General features: G+C 33.9%; 1 protein-coding gene across 9 annotated transcripts in view; it reads left to right on the top strand.

Annotated features, from left to right (window-relative positions):
• Positions 1 to 17,099, top strand: part of cacna1ab (calcium channel, voltage-dependent, P/Q type, alpha 1A subunit, b) — a 252,875-nt gene that overhangs the window by 180,406 nt on the left and 55,370 nt on the right. For all 9 annotated transcript variants that reach the window (XM_061914721.1, XM_061914716.1, XM_061914731.1 and 6 more), the window contains exons 35-38: positions 1,894 to 1,988; positions 2,065 to 2,215; positions 2,467 to 2,594; positions 11,316 to 11,412. In XM_061914721.1, the coding sequence (XP_061770705.1) occupies positions 1,894 to 1,988; positions 2,065 to 2,215; positions 2,467 to 2,594; positions 11,316 to 11,412 (471 nt within the window). The remainder of the gene's footprint in view (positions 1 to 1,893; positions 1,989 to 2,064; positions 2,216 to 2,466; positions 2,595 to 11,315; positions 11,413 to 17,099) is intronic.

Below are 17,099 nucleotides of genomic sequence, written 5' to 3'. Positions count from 1 at the left end.
CCATCCGTTTCAATACATGCGTGATCTGTTGAATCGCTTAAGTCGCTGAAATCCGAGTCTGAATCCAAGCTAATGTCGCTATATCTTGCTGTGCTATTCGCCATTGTTTGTTTACATTGGCAGCACTGTGTGACGTCACAGGGAAATGGATAGTCGCATCGCAAATAGCGGAAATCAAACACTTTAAAGGTTTTTTTAGGGATATTCGGAGACCGGTAAAATTTTGAAAAAAATTACAACAAGCCACTGGGAACTGATTTTTATTGTTTTTAACCCTTTTGAAATTGTGATAATGTTCCCCTTTAATGTGCGGTAGTGGGAACAAATATGTGGTAAAATAAATAACACAAGAGGTAATAAAGGAAAAAAACAGACTACTTACTAGGGGTGTGGGAAAAAAATCGATTTGAATACGAATCGAATCGTTTACGTTGTGCGATTCAGAATCGATTCTCTTTTTTTTGTTTGTTTTAATCAATCCAACAAAACACTACACAGCAATACCATAACAATGCAATCCGATTCCAAAACCGAACCTGACCCAGCAACACTCAGAACTGCAATACAGACACAAACACGACACAGAACAAACCAAAAGTAATGAAACAAAAATGAATATTATCAACAACAGTATCAATATTAGTTATAATTTCAGCATAGCAGTGATTAAAAATCCCTCATTGACATTATCATTAGACATTTATAAAAATAATAAAAAAGTGTCACAGTGGCTTACACTTGCATGGCATCTCATAAGCTTGACAACACACTGTGTCCAATGTTTTCACAAAGATAAAATAAGTCATTTTTGGTTCCTTTAATAGTTAAAACAAATTTACATTATTGCAATCAGTTGATAAAACTGTCCTTTACAATTAAAAAAGCTTTTTACAAAAATCTACTACTCTGCTCGCATGTCAGCAGACTGGGGTGGATCCTGCTGATATCCTATGTATTGAATGAATACAGAATCGTTTCGAATCGGAGAAATATCGTTTTTGAATCGAATTGAATAAAAAAAATAGATATTATCGAATCGTGACCCCAAGAATCGATATTGAATCGAATCGTGGGACACCCAAAGATTCACAGCCCTACTACTAACCCATCCATCCATCCCATCCATTTTCTACCACTTATTCCCTTTCGGGGTCACGGGGGGCGCTGGCGCCTATCTCAGCTACAATCGTGCGGAAGGCGGGGTACACTCTGGACAAGTCGCCACCTCATCGCAGGGCCTACTACTAACCAATAAAAATAATAAGCAATCCTGTACAATTTACAAAACACTATAGAAATACAAAATACTGTACAATATACAGAACAAGACAAGTAATAAATAACCTTATTTATTACTTCGGTAATAAATAACTGATTGAAGAGTCCTCCCCAATTTTTTTGTTCCGTCCAAAATGATGACATTAAGTTGGACAATTTTGCAGCTTAATTCTTGGAAAAAAAACACATTCTTTTCTTGTAATAGAAAACAATTTTAACTTAAGTAATGCGATTTTATTCACATAAAATAATGATGAATTCCTAGTAATATTACACGTTAAGTCTTGGAAAATGTGTAATGTCACCTTTTATTTATAATATTAAAGGTAAAGTACCAATGATTGTCACACACATACGAGATGTGGCGAAATTATTCTCTGCATCACCCTTGACACCCCCTGGGAGGTGAGGGGAGCAGTGAGCAGCAGCGGTGACGCGCCCAGGAATCATTTATGGTGATTTAACCCCCAATTCCAACCCTTAATGCTGAGTGGGAGGTAATGGTTCCCATTTTTTTATAGTCTTCGGTATGACTCGGCCGGGATTTGAACTCACGTCCTAACCACTCGGCCACTGAGTAGGTAAAGTCTATAGATTTGTTTCTTTTGTGTGCAGCTGTTTGGCAACCTGGCTCTGAACCAGGAGGGCAGCGCCATCACCCACCACAACAACTTCCGCACCTTCATCATGGCTCTCATGCTGCTCTTCCGGTGAGTGAGACCGGAACGGCCCTTCTGTCAGCTGACGTGTGCAGAAGTAATAACGTGCCGCCTGTCGCCAACGCAGGAGCGCCACGGGCGAGGCTTGGCATGACATCATGCTGTCCTGTCTGGGCGGGAAAGAGTGCGACCCGGCTTCGGGGAACACAGAGCCCGAATGTGGCAGCACCTTCGCCTACACTTACTTTGTCTCCTTCATCTTCCTCTGCTCCTTCCTGGTGAGTCTTCCAGAACTACAGGTGTGGCCTTCCTCAACGAATCTTTTGAACGGCTCTTTTAAAACGAAACTTCAAAGAGCCATCAATCCCACCTCCATCAGAGTCAGAGCTGGAGAGGTGAAGCTCGGCTCTGATTGGTGGAAAGAGAACGGCCACTTCCATTATGGGAAGAAGACCAAGAACAAAAATAACTGTTTGGACGGATCCAAGGACATCCGTGTGTTGCTGATGTCTGCCGTCGCTGTGTGCAGATGCTCAACCTGTTTGTGGCCGTCATCATGGACAACTTTGAGTACCTGACCAGAGACTCTTCCATCCTGGGGCCGCATCACCTGGACGAGTACGTAAGGATATGGGCCGAGTACGACCCTGCCGCCTGGTGAGTGTGGCGCACGCACACACACACACACACACACACACACACACACACACACACACCCCTATATATATATATATATACACCCACCTATACACACGCCTATACACACACACACACTTATGTATATACACACAACTATGTATCCACACACACACACACTTATGTATATACAACCTATGTACACACACCGATACACACACACACACACCTATACACTCACCTATGTACACATGCACACTTATGTACACTCATACTCTTATGTATCCTCATACCTATATAATCACACATCTTTACACACACACACACTCATATACACACATACCTATATATATATATATATATATATATATATATATATATATATATATATATATATATATATACACATATATATATATATATACACTTATTCACGTACATTTGTACACACCTATATAACCTATGTACACACACACAGATACACACACACCTATGTACGTACACACACACACTAATGCACACACACATATGTATATATATATATATATATACACACCTATACACTCACCTATGTACACTTAAACACCTATATACACACACACACACTTATGTATATACAATTATATATACAGACGCCTATACATACACACACTTATGTATATACACACAACTATGCATCCACACACACACTTATGTATATACACACAACTATGCATCCACACACACTTATGTATGTACAATTATACATACACACACCTATAGACACATATATATATATATATATATATATATATATATATAGACACGCATATATATATACACACATACAATTATATATACACACACACACACACTTATATATATACACACACACTTATGTATATACACACAACTATGCATCCACACACACACACTTATGTATATACAATTATATATACACACACACACACACTTATGTATATACACACAACTATGCATCCACACACACTTATGTATATACAATTATATATACACACGCCTATACACACACACACACACACACACTTATGTATATACACACAACTATGCATCCACACACACTTATGTATATACAATTATATATACACACACACACACTTATGTATATACACACAACTATGCATCCACACACACTTATGTATGTACAATTATACATACACACACACACACACACATATATATATATATATATATATATATATATATATATATATATACACACATCTATGCACACACTTATACACACAACTATATACACAAACACACACTTGTATACATAAATCTATGCACACAACTATACAAACACACACACCTACACGCACACACACTTATATATACACACACCTATACGCACACCTATACACATACACACACTTATATATACACATCTATACACACACTTATACACATTACTATATATACACACACACTTGTATACACAAACCTATACATACACACACCGATACACTCACCTATTTACGCACACACACTTATATACACACATACCTGTATATATATATATATATATATAAATATATATATATATGTATGTGTATATATATATATATATATATATATATATATATACATACATATATATATATATATACCTTTTTTATTGTAAATTTACAACTTCACGGCGTGGTAAAAAATAACTCTTATTTCAGTCGCCAGAATTTTACCATAAAAAAAAATTGGTGTTGTTTTTCCCTTCACAGTATTATGCTGTAGGGACCACTGTACATTTTACAGTAATAAACCAGCGAGTGAGCTGCCAGTTTTGGAAAAATAAAATGTATTTTTCACACACCAGCAAAACATACATGTTGCAAAGTCTCCAAGGCATGTTAGAAAGTATCCAGTAACAAACGTGTCCGCACGATTCAACTCACTGCTTCCATTCATGAATTATCGTGGTAAAATACCACCCCACTTAAAGACAGCGTAAGTCCGTCATAAGTTTAGTGTTTTTTCAAAGCGACCTTTTAAAAAAAAAAACCTGTTCCAACATTCCACCGAAAAAAATAAAACAATGTACTGTGGTCCCTGCTGATATCGTGTGGAATAATTCCTGGTATCGGCCAATACTCAAAGATCTGAAGTTTCTTTTCTTTTATGTCAGAGGGTTCAAACACCTTTTTATCGAGGGCCACATTCCAATTATATCGGCCCTTGTGGAATATTAAGCGTACAACAGCTTTGTTTACCTTCCCCGTTGTCTCGGATTATTCTACTTTTTACTCACAGATTGATGGACAGCTTGCCGTGTGATATCAGAAGTCAAGTTGACAAGCAGAGAATTAGAAATATTCATTTTTATTTTATTACATTGGCACAGGGGTCGGCAACCCAAAATGATGAAAGAGCCATATTGGACCAAAAATACCAAAACAAATCTGTCTGGAGCCGCAAAAAATTAAAAGCCATATTACATACAGATAGTGTGTCATGAGATATAAATTGAATTATGAGGACTTAAAGGAAACTAAATGAGCTCAAATATAGCTACAAATGAGGCATAATGATGCAATATGTACATATAGCTAGCCTAAATAGCATGTTAGCATGGATTAGCTTACAGTCATAAAGTGACCAAATATGTCTGATTAGCTCACTCCACACAAGTCAATAACATCAACAAAACTCACCTTTGTGCATTCATGCGCAAAGTTATAAGTTTGGTGGACAAAATGAGACAAAAAAAGTAGTGGCATAAATCACGTCTTAGGAAGTCGGAGAAAGTTATGCATGTAAACAAACTACGGTGAGTTCAAGGACCAACAAAATTAGTAGGACAAAACGGCGCTCGCCAAATACTCGAATCAGTGAAGCATGTTTATAATAAACGGTGTGCTTTATAGCAATTAGCGAGGTTTGTGTCATGTTTGTCCTCCTACAGAAAGCAAATTAAAACAAAAAAATGTTTTCCCCTCATCATTTCCATTTCTCATATATTTTTGAAAAAGCTCCAGAGAGCCACTAGGACGGCGCTAAAGAGACGCATACGGCTCCGGAGCCGCGGGTTGCCCACCCCTGCATTGGCAGGAGAAACACATTTGGCCAGTATGTCCGTTATGGATGGATAAATATTTCCAGCCTTTTGCAGGCCACATCAAAGGAAGTGGCCCTTTGTTTTTTTTTGTAGTTACTCAAATCTCTTGATCCACTTCAGGTCTATCTGTCAATATAAAGTAAAAATATATATGTATGTGTGTATATATGTATATACATATATACAATAATATACATATATATGTACATATACATATGTACACACACATATATACATATATGTATACGTTTGTACATATATGTACAGTATATATGTATATATAGATATATGTATGTATACATATATGTATGTATGTATGTATATATATGTATATATGTATATGTGTGTTAAAAATAAGTCATACATTTTATTTGTGTGTTGTTGTTGTTGTTTTTTAAACTTCCGATATTTAAGTGTTCAGATCAATTTCAGATCCATACGTCCATTACAAGTTATTACTTTTTTATGTTTTTTTGTTGGTTTTTTTTTATGCCCTTTTTTGTCAAAGTAGACATAATTTTATTACATCAAACCCACAAAATATGCAATATTTTCCCCCAAAATAGTGGATTTTTTTTAATGTGAAGTAAGTGGAGACTTAAATATGCCAATAATTCATGACACCATTGATTTTAATTCATTATTATTTTTTCAGCAATGACTGTTTTATTTTTTTATTTTTTATCTTTTTTAACTTCTAACACTTAAGTCTTTAAATCCATTTCAGATCCATACGTCCATTACAAGTTATTATTTATTTATGGGGGTTTTTTTCTATTTGTTTTTTTTTTTTAATGCCCTTTTTGTTAAAGTAGACATCATTTTATTACGTGAAACCCATAAAATATGCAATATTTTCCTCCAAAATTAGTGTATTTTTTAATGTGAAGTAATTGGAGACTTAAATATGCCAATAATTTATGACACCATTGATTTTAATTCATTATTATTTTTTCAGCAATGACTGTTTTATTTTATTTTTTTATTTTTTTTCAACTTCTAACACTTAAGTCTTTAAATCCATTTCAGATCCATACGTCCATTACAAGTTATTATTTATTCATGGGGTTTTTTTTCTATTTGTTTTTTTTTTTATGCCCTTTTTGTTAAAGTAGACATCATTTTATTACGTGAAACCCATAAAATATGCAATATTTTCCTCCAAAATTAGTGTATTTTTTAATGTGAAATAATTGAAGACTTAAATATGCCAATAATTTATGACACCATTGATTTTAATTCATTATTATTTTTTCAGCAATGACTGTTTTATTTTATTATTATTTTTTTCTTCAACTTCGAACACTTAAGTCTTTAAATCCATTTCAGATCCATACGTCCATTATAAGTTTTTATGTATTTATGGGTTTTTTTTCTATTTGTTTTTTTTATGCCCTTGTTGTTAAAGTAGACATAATTTTATTACATCAAACCCATAAAATATGCAATATTTTCCTCCAAATTAGTGGGATTTTTAATGTGAAGTAATTGGAGACTTAAATATGCCAATAATTCATGACACCATTGATTTTAATTCATTATTTTTTTTTCAGCAATGACTGTTCTTCCCCAAAAGAGCCCCACTTATAAATGTGTTAAAAATAAGTCATACATTTTATGTGTTTTTTGTTGTTGTTGTTGTTTTTTACTTCCAACACTTAAGTCTTTCAATCAATTTCAGATCCATACGTCCATTATTTTATAGGGTTTGTTTTGTATTTGTTTTTTTATGCCCTTTATCATTTTATTACCTCAACCTCCATATAATATTCAATATTTTCCCCAAAATTAGTAGAATTTTTAATGTGACGTAATTGGAGACTTAAATATGCCAATAATTTATGACACCATTGATTTTAATTCATTATTATTTTTTCAGCAATGCGCTTTTTATTTTATATGTGTTTTGTTTTTTAATTTCCAACACTCAAGTCTTTATAGTAATTTCAAATCCATACGTCCATTACAAGTTATTATTTATTCATGGGGTTTTTTTTCTATTTGTTTTTTTATGCCCTTTTTGTTAAAGTAGACATCATTTTATTACGTGAAACCCATAAAATATGCAATATTTTCCCACAAAATTAGTGGGTTTTTAATGTGAAGTAATAGGAGACTTAAATATGCCAATAATTTATGACACCATTATTATTATTTTTTCAGCAATGACTGTTTTATTTCATTTATGTTTTTTTTTTTTGTTTTTTTTAACTTCCAACACTTAAGTCTTTAGATCAATTTCAGACCCATACGTCTATTAAAAGTTGTCATTTTTTAAATTGTTTTTTTTAATTTATTTGTTTTTTATGCCCTTTTTGACAAAGTAGACATCATTTTATTAAGTGAAACCCATAAGATATGCAATATTTTCCCCAAAATGAGTAGAATATTTGATGTTAAGTAATCGGAGACTTTTATGTCAACAATTTATGACACCATTGATTTTTATTTCATTATTTTTTCAGCAATGACTGTTTTTCCCCCAAAAGGGCCCCACTTATAAATGTGTTAAAAATAAGTCAGACATTTTATTTGTATGTGATTTTTTTTTGTTTTTTTACCTCCAACACTTAAGTCTTTAGATCAATTTCAGATCCATACGTCCATTACAAATTAGTATTATTTTTTATGGGGGTTTTTTTGTATTTGTTTTTTTTATGCCCTTTATTATTTTATTACGTGAAAACCATAATATATGCAATATTTTCCCCCAAAATTTGTGGATTTTTTAATGTGACGTAATTGGAGACTTAAATATGCCAATAATTTATGACACCATTGATTTTAATTCATTATTATTTTTTCAGCAATGACAGTTTTTCCCCAAAAGAGCCCCACTTATAAATGTGTTAAAAATAAGTCATGCATTTTATTTCTGTGTTTTTTTGTTTTTTAAACTTCCAACACTTAAGTCTTTCGATCAATTTCAGATCCATACGTCCATTACAAGTAATTATTATTTTTTATGTTTTTTTTTTATTTTATTTTTTTATGCTATCTATCATTTTATTACGTGAAACCCATAAAATATGCATTATTTTCCCCAAAATTTGTGGAATTTTTAATGTGAAGTAATTGGAGACTTAAATATGCCAATAATTCACAAAACCCATCCATCCATCCATTTTCTGCCGCTTATTCCCGTTCGGGGTCGCGGGGGGCGCTGGCGCCTATCTCAGCTACTTTAATTCATTATTATTTTTTCATCAATGACTGTTTCATTTTATTTGTGTTTTTTTGTTTGTTGTTGTTTTTTTTACTTCCAACACTTAAGTGTTTAGATCAATTTCAGATCCATACGTCCATTACAAGTTATTATTTTTTTATGGATTTTTTTTATATTTGTTTTTTTATGCCCTTTTTGACAACGTAGACATCATTTTATTAAGTGAAACCCATAAAATATTTAATATTTTCCCCAAAATTAGTGGATTTTTTAATGTGAAGTAATTGGAGACTTAAATATGCCAATAATTTATGACACCATTGATTATTATTTTTTTCAGCAATGACTGTTTTTCCCCAAAAGAGCCCCACTTATAAATGTGTTAAAAATAAGTCATGCATTTTATTTCTGTGTTTGCATATTTTTTAAACTTCCAACACTTAAGTCTTTAGATCAATTTCAGATCCATACCTCCATTACAAGTTATTATTATTTTATGGGGTTTTTTTTTGTATTTGTTTTTTTTATCATTTTATTACGTGAAACCCATAAATATGCAATATTTTCCCCCAAAATTAGTGGATTTTTTAATGTGAAGTAATTGGAGACTTAAATATGCCAATAATTTATGACACCATTGATTTTAATTCATTATTATTTTTTCAGCAATGACTGTTTTATTTATTTATTTTTAACCTCTAACACTTAAGTTTTTAAATCCATTTCAGATCCATACATCCATTACAAGTTATTATTTATTTATGTTTTTTTTTTTTATATTGGTTTTTTTATGCCATTTTTGTCAAAGTAGACATTATTTTATTACGTGAAAACCATAAAATATGCAATATTTTCCCCCAAAATTAGTGGATTTTTTAATGTGACGTAATGGGAGACTTAAATATGCCAATAATTTATGACACCGTTGACTTTAATTCATTATTATTTTTTCAGCAATGACTGTTTTCCCCCAAAAGAGCCCCACTTATAAATGTGTTAAAAATAAGTTATACGTTTTATTTGAGTAAGTTTTTTTTTAATCTTCCAACACTTAAGTCTTTAGATCAATTTCAGATCCATACGTCCATTACAAGTAATTATTATTTTTCATGGTTTTTATTTATTTTATTTTTTTATGCTATTTATCATTTTATTACATGAAACCCATACAATTAGCAATACTTTCCCCCAAAATTAGTGGATTTTTTAATGTGAAGTAATTGGAGACTTAAATATGCCAATAATTTATGACACCATTGATTTTAATTCATTATTATTTTTTCAACAATGACTGTTTTCCCCCAAAAGAGCCCCACTTATAAATGTGTTAAAAATAAGTCATGCATTTTATGTTTTTTTGTTGTTGTTGTTGTTTTTTTACTTCCAACACTTAAGTCTTTCGATCAATTTCAGATCCATACGTCCATTATTTTATAGGGTCCGTTTTGTATTTGTTTTTTTTAATGCCCTTTTTCATTTTATTACGTCTAAGCCCATAAAATATTCAATATTTTCCCCAAAATTAGTGGAATTTTTAATGTGAAGTAATTGGAGACTTAAATATGCCAATAATTCATGACACCGTTGATTTTAATTCATTATTATTTTTTCAGCAATGACTGTTTTATTTATTTATTTTTAACCTCTAACACTTAAGTTTTTAAATCCATTTCAGATCCATACATCCATTACAAGTTATTATTTATTTATGGGTTTTTGTTTTTATATTTGTTTTTTTATGCCCTTTTTGTCAAAGTATACATTATTTTATTATGGGAAACCCATTAAATATGCAATACTTTCCCCCAAAATTAGTGGAATTTTTAATGTGAAGTAATGGGAGACTTAAATATGCCAATAATTATGACACCATTGATTTTAATTCATTATTATTTTTTCAGCAATTACTTTTTTTCCCCAAAAGAGCCCCACTTACAAATGTGTTAAAAATAAGTCATGCATTTTATTTCTGTTTTTGTTTATTTTTTAAACTTCCAACACTTAACTCTTTAGATCAATTTCAGATCCATATGTCCATTACAAGTTATTATTTTTTTATGTTGTTTTTTTTTGTATTTGTTTTTTTATCATTTTATTACGTCAAACCCCATAAAATATTCAATATTTTCCCCAAAATTAGTGGAATTTTTAATGTGACTTAATTGGCGACTTAAATATGCCGATAATTCACGACACCATTGATTTCAATTCATGATTTTCTGGGGGGTGGAAAAACATCTTGTGTGTTATCAGAGTCAACATTGCAACTTTTTATCCTTTTTTAATAGTATTTTCAGAACGTGGCGCACTTTAGACACCCCTGACTTCCGTCTTCCGGATGTTTTTTTTCTTGCAGCCCGACACTCCTCTTCCTCCTGTCCTCTTTGTGCATGCGAGGAAGGCATCTCTCTCTCTCTCTCCCTCTCTCTCTCTCTCGCCCTTCTCCAGCTGTTGTGTTCTCTCCTCCCGTGACCTCCTCCTAACCTCCCTTGTGTCTTTCTTGCAGCGGGCGCATACATTATAAGGATATGTACAGTTTATTGCGAGTTATCTCCCCTCCCCTGGGCCTTGGCAAGAAGTGCCCGCATAGGGTGGCCTGCAAGGTTTGGACTGCACCCCCCTAAAGCACCCCCCCCACTTTCCAACCACTCACAAACGCAACCTGCTCGCCTTTTAAGAGAGTGGAATGAATGTCGCTCTTTTTTTTTTTTTTTTTAAGACGGATTATTTCCTTCCTTTGTCATCGTTTGTTCTTTTCGAGGTTTGCATCACTAGTCTGCCATCCAGGGTGTATTTATTTATTTGCATTCTGACGGGACCATGGGAATGTTTGACACACACACACACACACAGATAAGAGTGTGTGTGTGAAGCATGCGGTGGTGCACTGCACTCGCCGTCGTCGGGAAAAATCCACGTTTTCATTCAAAGGTCAAAACACAAGTCATCTTTTTCTCTTTTTGGTTTCCATTTCTGCTTGCTGTCTGATTTTGCCTGAGCAGGAAATGTTTGGGGCCACGTGCATCTTTTTTGTTTGGTCGGGGAGGCGGGGTTTATCAGCACGGAGACACACCCAAAGGCGGCGGGGCCTCGGCGTAGACAAACAAACGTGTCTCCATGGCGACAGTCAAGGCAAGCGAGATTGTATGGAGGTGGATTTGTGCCTTTGTTCCAAAAAAAAAATTTTGACACTGAAATTTTTCATGCTTGAATTTTAGTTTCATTGAAAAAAAAATGTAGACGAATTCGAACATGTCAGTTTGTTCAAATGCAGTGTGTAAAAATTAAGTGTAAAAAAAAAAATTCCATGCAGAAATATTTGGTGCTTCAAAACTCAAAACCCACTTCTATGGAGGTAAATTTGTGTTTTTTATCACAAAAATGTTTTTAATCTTTCACTGAATTTTCTGCATTTGAATTTTGTGTACTAATTTTTTTTTTTACATCAAATTATGCTAACACTTTATTTGGATGAAAATGTGTTTAAAAATGCTGCTTTTTCAAATACAATGTTTTGAAATATTGTGTGTAAAAATACAGTGCCAAAAAATTTAGTTGATAAAAAAATTCACTGTAAAATTCTGTGTAAAAATTGTAAAAATCAATTAATTAAAAATTTTAAGGAGAAAATAACTTTTGCAAAATTCAGTGTAAAAATTCTGTGTAAAAATTCTGTGTATAAAAAATGAATGGATCAAAATTTTATGTAGAAAATCATTTGTTTTGTAAAATTCATTGTAAACAAATTCAGTGTAAAAATTATGTCTAAAAATAATTCAGTCTATAGAAATTCAGTGTGTAAAAAAATCACTGTAAAAACATTTACTGTTGAAAATTAAGTGTAAAAATCCAGTGTTAAAAAAATCTAGGTAAAATGATTGTGTAAAATGATAGATTGCATAGAAATTCAGCATGTAAAAATTCTATGTTGAAAAATCACTGTAAAAAAATTCAGTGTTGAAAATTCAGTGTTAAAAATCAATGTAAAATAATTGTGTAAAATAATAATTCATTGCATAAAAATTCAGTGTGTAAAAATAATTCAGTGTATAGAAATCACAGTAAAAACATTTAAAGTTGAAAATTAAGTGTAAAAATCCAGTGTTAAAAAAATTGATGTAAAAGAATTGTGTAAAATGATCGAGTGTATAGAAATTCAGCGTGTCAAAATTCTATGTTGAAAAATCACTGTAAAAAAATTTAGTGTTGACAATTATGTGTGTAAAAATCCAGTGTTAAAAATCAATGTAAAATAATTGTGTAAAATAATAATTCATTGCATAAAAATTCAGTGTGTAAAAATTTAGTGTAAAAAAAATTTACTGTGTAAAAAGCCAGTGTAAACATATCTGGTGTAAAAGAAAATCAATGTATCAAAATTCATTGTAAAAGAATTCACTGTTAAAAAATCAGTGTATGAAAAGTTTGGGTGTAAAAATTTAGTGTAAAATTCAGTGTAAAAGTAAATTTAGTGTACAAAAATGTAATGTGTTGAAAATTCAGTGTGAAAAAAAATTTAATAGATCAAAATTCACTGTTAAAAAATGTAGTCTACGAAAAGTTGGAGTGTAAAAAATTCAGTTAATGTAAAATAATTGTAAAATAATAATTCAGTGCATAGAAATTTAGTGTAAAAATTCAATGTAAAAAAAAATCAATGTTTGAAAATTCTGTGTGTAAAAATCCAGTGTAAACAAATTTGTTGTGAAAAAATTCAGTGTAAAAAAAAAAATCAATGTATTCATTGTAGAAAAATTCACTGTTAAATCAGAATCAAAAATACTTTATTAATCCCCGAGGGTAAATTTAAATTTTCAGCACAATCCCATTCAAAATCAGACAAACAAAAAATTAAGTAAAAAAATTGTCTGTGAAAAAGTTGGTTTTGATGAAAAATTTTAGTGTAAAAAAAAAAATGGTGAAAAATAATTCAGTGAATACAAATTCTATGTAAAACAAATGTGGTTGTGAAAACTCAGTGTGTAAAAAATTCAGTGAAAAAAATCAGTGTAGGAAAATTCAGTGTGGAAAAAAATCAGTGTAAAGCAATTCAATGTAAATGAAAATAAAATTCAGTGCAAAAACTTTTGTTGATTCTCAAGACCCACTTCTGCTTTATTAAAAAAAATAAGGTTAAATTAAAGACTCAGCATGACTTCATGTAAAAAAAATAAAAAAAAAAGTAGTTCACAAAATACAAACAGAAAAATCAGTTACATAAATTCTGTGTCCCAAAAATTTTTTTGTAATAAAAACACAAATGAACCTCCATACAATGTGACTATTTTATCAGATTTTCCAGTACCTGACAAATATTGAGGTTATCTGTTACTTGCTCCATGTTGAGAGCGTACGCTGCAAACTTAGCGTTGCTTATGCCACTTGAAAAAAATAATAATAATGTATTAAGCCCAAAATTTACGTCCTTTTCAGAGTCACTAATGTCCTTTTGGACCGGCCGTCCACCACAATGACTCAGCGGTTAGCATGCAGCGGCTGTCTTAGCATTAGCGCGCTAACATGGAGGATGTAAGCATACCTATTCTTAACGGCCACACCCGCTCTGTTTGTGTCTCTGTCTTCTTCTGGTGTGGGGGGGGGGGGGGGGAATGAACACTTGTGTATGTGTGTGTTTTTTTGGGTCAGGAACGTTGGACTTTTCAAGGTCTGGTGTCCACCGAGAGCCTTTTAAATCGGCTGCGCCAGACAGGAGCCTGGCTAGCCGCTAGCTTTAGCACACGTAGCGCTTTTTGAAGTTGTCCGCCGTCCTGTATTCGGACCCGCGCTTTTAAAGGGGAACATTATCACAATTTCAAAAAGGGTTAAAAACAATAAAAAATCAGTCCCCGGTGGCTTGTTTTATTTTTCGAAGTTTTTTTTTTAATTTTACAGCTCCCGGAATATCCCTAAAAAAAAAGCTTTAAAGTTCTTGATTTTCGCTATTTGCGATGCGGACTGTCCATTTCTCTGTGACGTCATACAGGGCTGCCGATACAAACAGCAAGATATAGCGACATTAGCTCGGATTCAGACTCGGATTTCACCGGCTTAAGCGATTCAACAGATTACGCGTGTATTGAAACAGATGGTCGGAGTATGGAGGCAGATAGCGAAAACGAAATTGAAGAAGAAATTGAAGCTATTGACGCTATTCGGCCATAGCGTGGGTGTACCTAATGAAGTGGCCCATAGCATGGCTGCCTTATTAGCATCGCCGGTAAAATGTGCGGACCAAACGATCAGGACTTCCGCATCTTGTGACACTGGAGCAACTTGAATCCGTCGATTGGTAAGTGTTTGTTTCGCATTAAATGTGGGTATCTAGTTTCAAATGTACATACAGCTAGCGTAAATAGCATGTTAGCATCGATTAGCCTAGCATGTTAGCATCGATTAGCTGGCAGTCACGCCGCGACCAAATATGTCTGATTAGCACATAAGTCAACAACATCAACAAAACTCACCTTTGTGATTTCGTTGACTTAATCGTTGCAAATGCATCTGCGGGTTATCCACACATCGGGGCGGTATAGCTCGGTTGGTAGAGCTGCCGTGCCAGCAACTTGAGGGTTGCAGGTTCGATCCCCGCTTCCGCCATCCTAGTCACTGCCGTTGTGTCCTTGGGCAAGACACTTTACCCACCTGCTCCCAGTGCCACCCACACTGGTTTAAATGTAAAAAATCAGATATTGGGTTTCACTATGTAAAGCGCTTTGAGTCACTTAGAGAAAAAGCGCTATATAAATATAATTCACTTCACATCTCTGTGCCATGTCTGCCTTAGCATCGCCGGTAAAATGTGAAGACACTCTGGTAAATTCATTGGGGGTCTGGCGGCAGATTTCTTGCCAGTGGTGCAACTTGAATCCCTCCCTGTTAGTGTTGTTACACCCTCCCAGGCATGATGTCTCCAAGGTTCCAAAAAATAGTCGAAAAAAACGGAAAATAACAGAACTTAGACCCAATGTTTACAATGGGTTGAAAATGAAAACGGTTGAAAATTTCGTTGACTTAATCGTTGCAAATGCATCTGCAGGTTATCCATACATCTCTGTGCCATGTCTGTCTTAGCATCGCCGGTCAAATGTGGAGACACTCTGGCAAACTCAATGGGGGTCTGGCGGCAGATTTTCTTGCCAGTGGTGGAACTTGAATCCCTCCCTGTTAGTGTTGTTACACCCTCCGACAACACACCGACAAGGCATGATGTCTCCAAGCTTCCAAAAAATTGTCGAAAAAACGGAAAATAACAGAACTGAGACCCAATGATTACAATGGGTTGAAAATGAAAATGGTTGAAAATTTCGTTGACTTAATCGTTGCAAATGCATCTGCAGGTTATCCATACATCTCTGTGTCATGTCTGTCTTAGCATCGCCGGTCAAATGTGGAGACACTCTGGTACATTCAATGGGGGTCTGGCGGCAGATTTTCTTGCCAGTGGTGCAACTTGAATCCCTCCCTGTTAGTGTTGTTACACCCTCCGAGGCATGATGTCTCCAAGGTTCCAAAAAATAGTCGAAAAAAACGGAAAATAACAGAGCTGAGACCCGGTGTTTGTAATGTGAAAATGAAAATGGCGGGTGTGTTACCTCGGTGACGTCATCCCCTCCAGAGCGATAAACAGAAAGGCGTTTAATTCGCCAAAATTCACCCATTTAGAGTTCGGAAATCGGTTGAAAAAAATACATGGTCTTTTTTCTGCACCATCAAGGTATATATTGACGCTTGCATAGGTTTGGTGATAATGTTCCCCTTTAAGATGATCGGAAAAGTGTGAGCGCCTCTCTCTTCACTGTCTCTCCGGGCTGAATAGTACAAATAATAATATATGTGTGTGGATCAGAAAACAGGGGGAGATCAAAGAGCAGGCCGGTTCTAAGGCGTTCTTATTCTGCCAAACGGAGGGAAAGTATTATTAAATGACCCACAAAGTCGACTGTTAGCTTCGGTGCTAATCCCCTTAAGAGGTACTACTACAAGCGTTTTTAAACAACTTCTGGAAACAATATTTTGGAAGATTTTCGAGATTATTTCTGTCCATTCTGGAGTCCAGATACAATATAGAAGTTGATGGAAGTTGTTTTTCTTAATCAATCAATCAATCAATGTTTATTTATGTAGCCCTAAATCACAAGTGTCTCAAAGGGCTGCACAAGCCACAAGGACATCCGCGATTCAGCGCCCACATAAGGGCAAGGAAAAACTCACAACCCAGTGGGACGTCGATGAGAATGGCTATGAAAAACCTTGGAGAGCAATGGACGTCGAGTGGGTCTGACATAATATT

The sequence above is a fragment of the Nerophis ophidion genome, linkage group LG01 (genome assembly GCF_033978795.1).
Source record: "Nerophis ophidion isolate RoL-2023_Sa linkage group LG01, RoL_Noph_v1.0, whole genome shotgun sequence".
Taxonomy (NCBI): Eukaryota; Metazoa; Chordata; class Actinopteri; order Syngnathiformes; family Syngnathidae; genus Nerophis; species Nerophis ophidion.
This window is presented reverse-complemented; position numbering and strand designations above follow the sequence as displayed.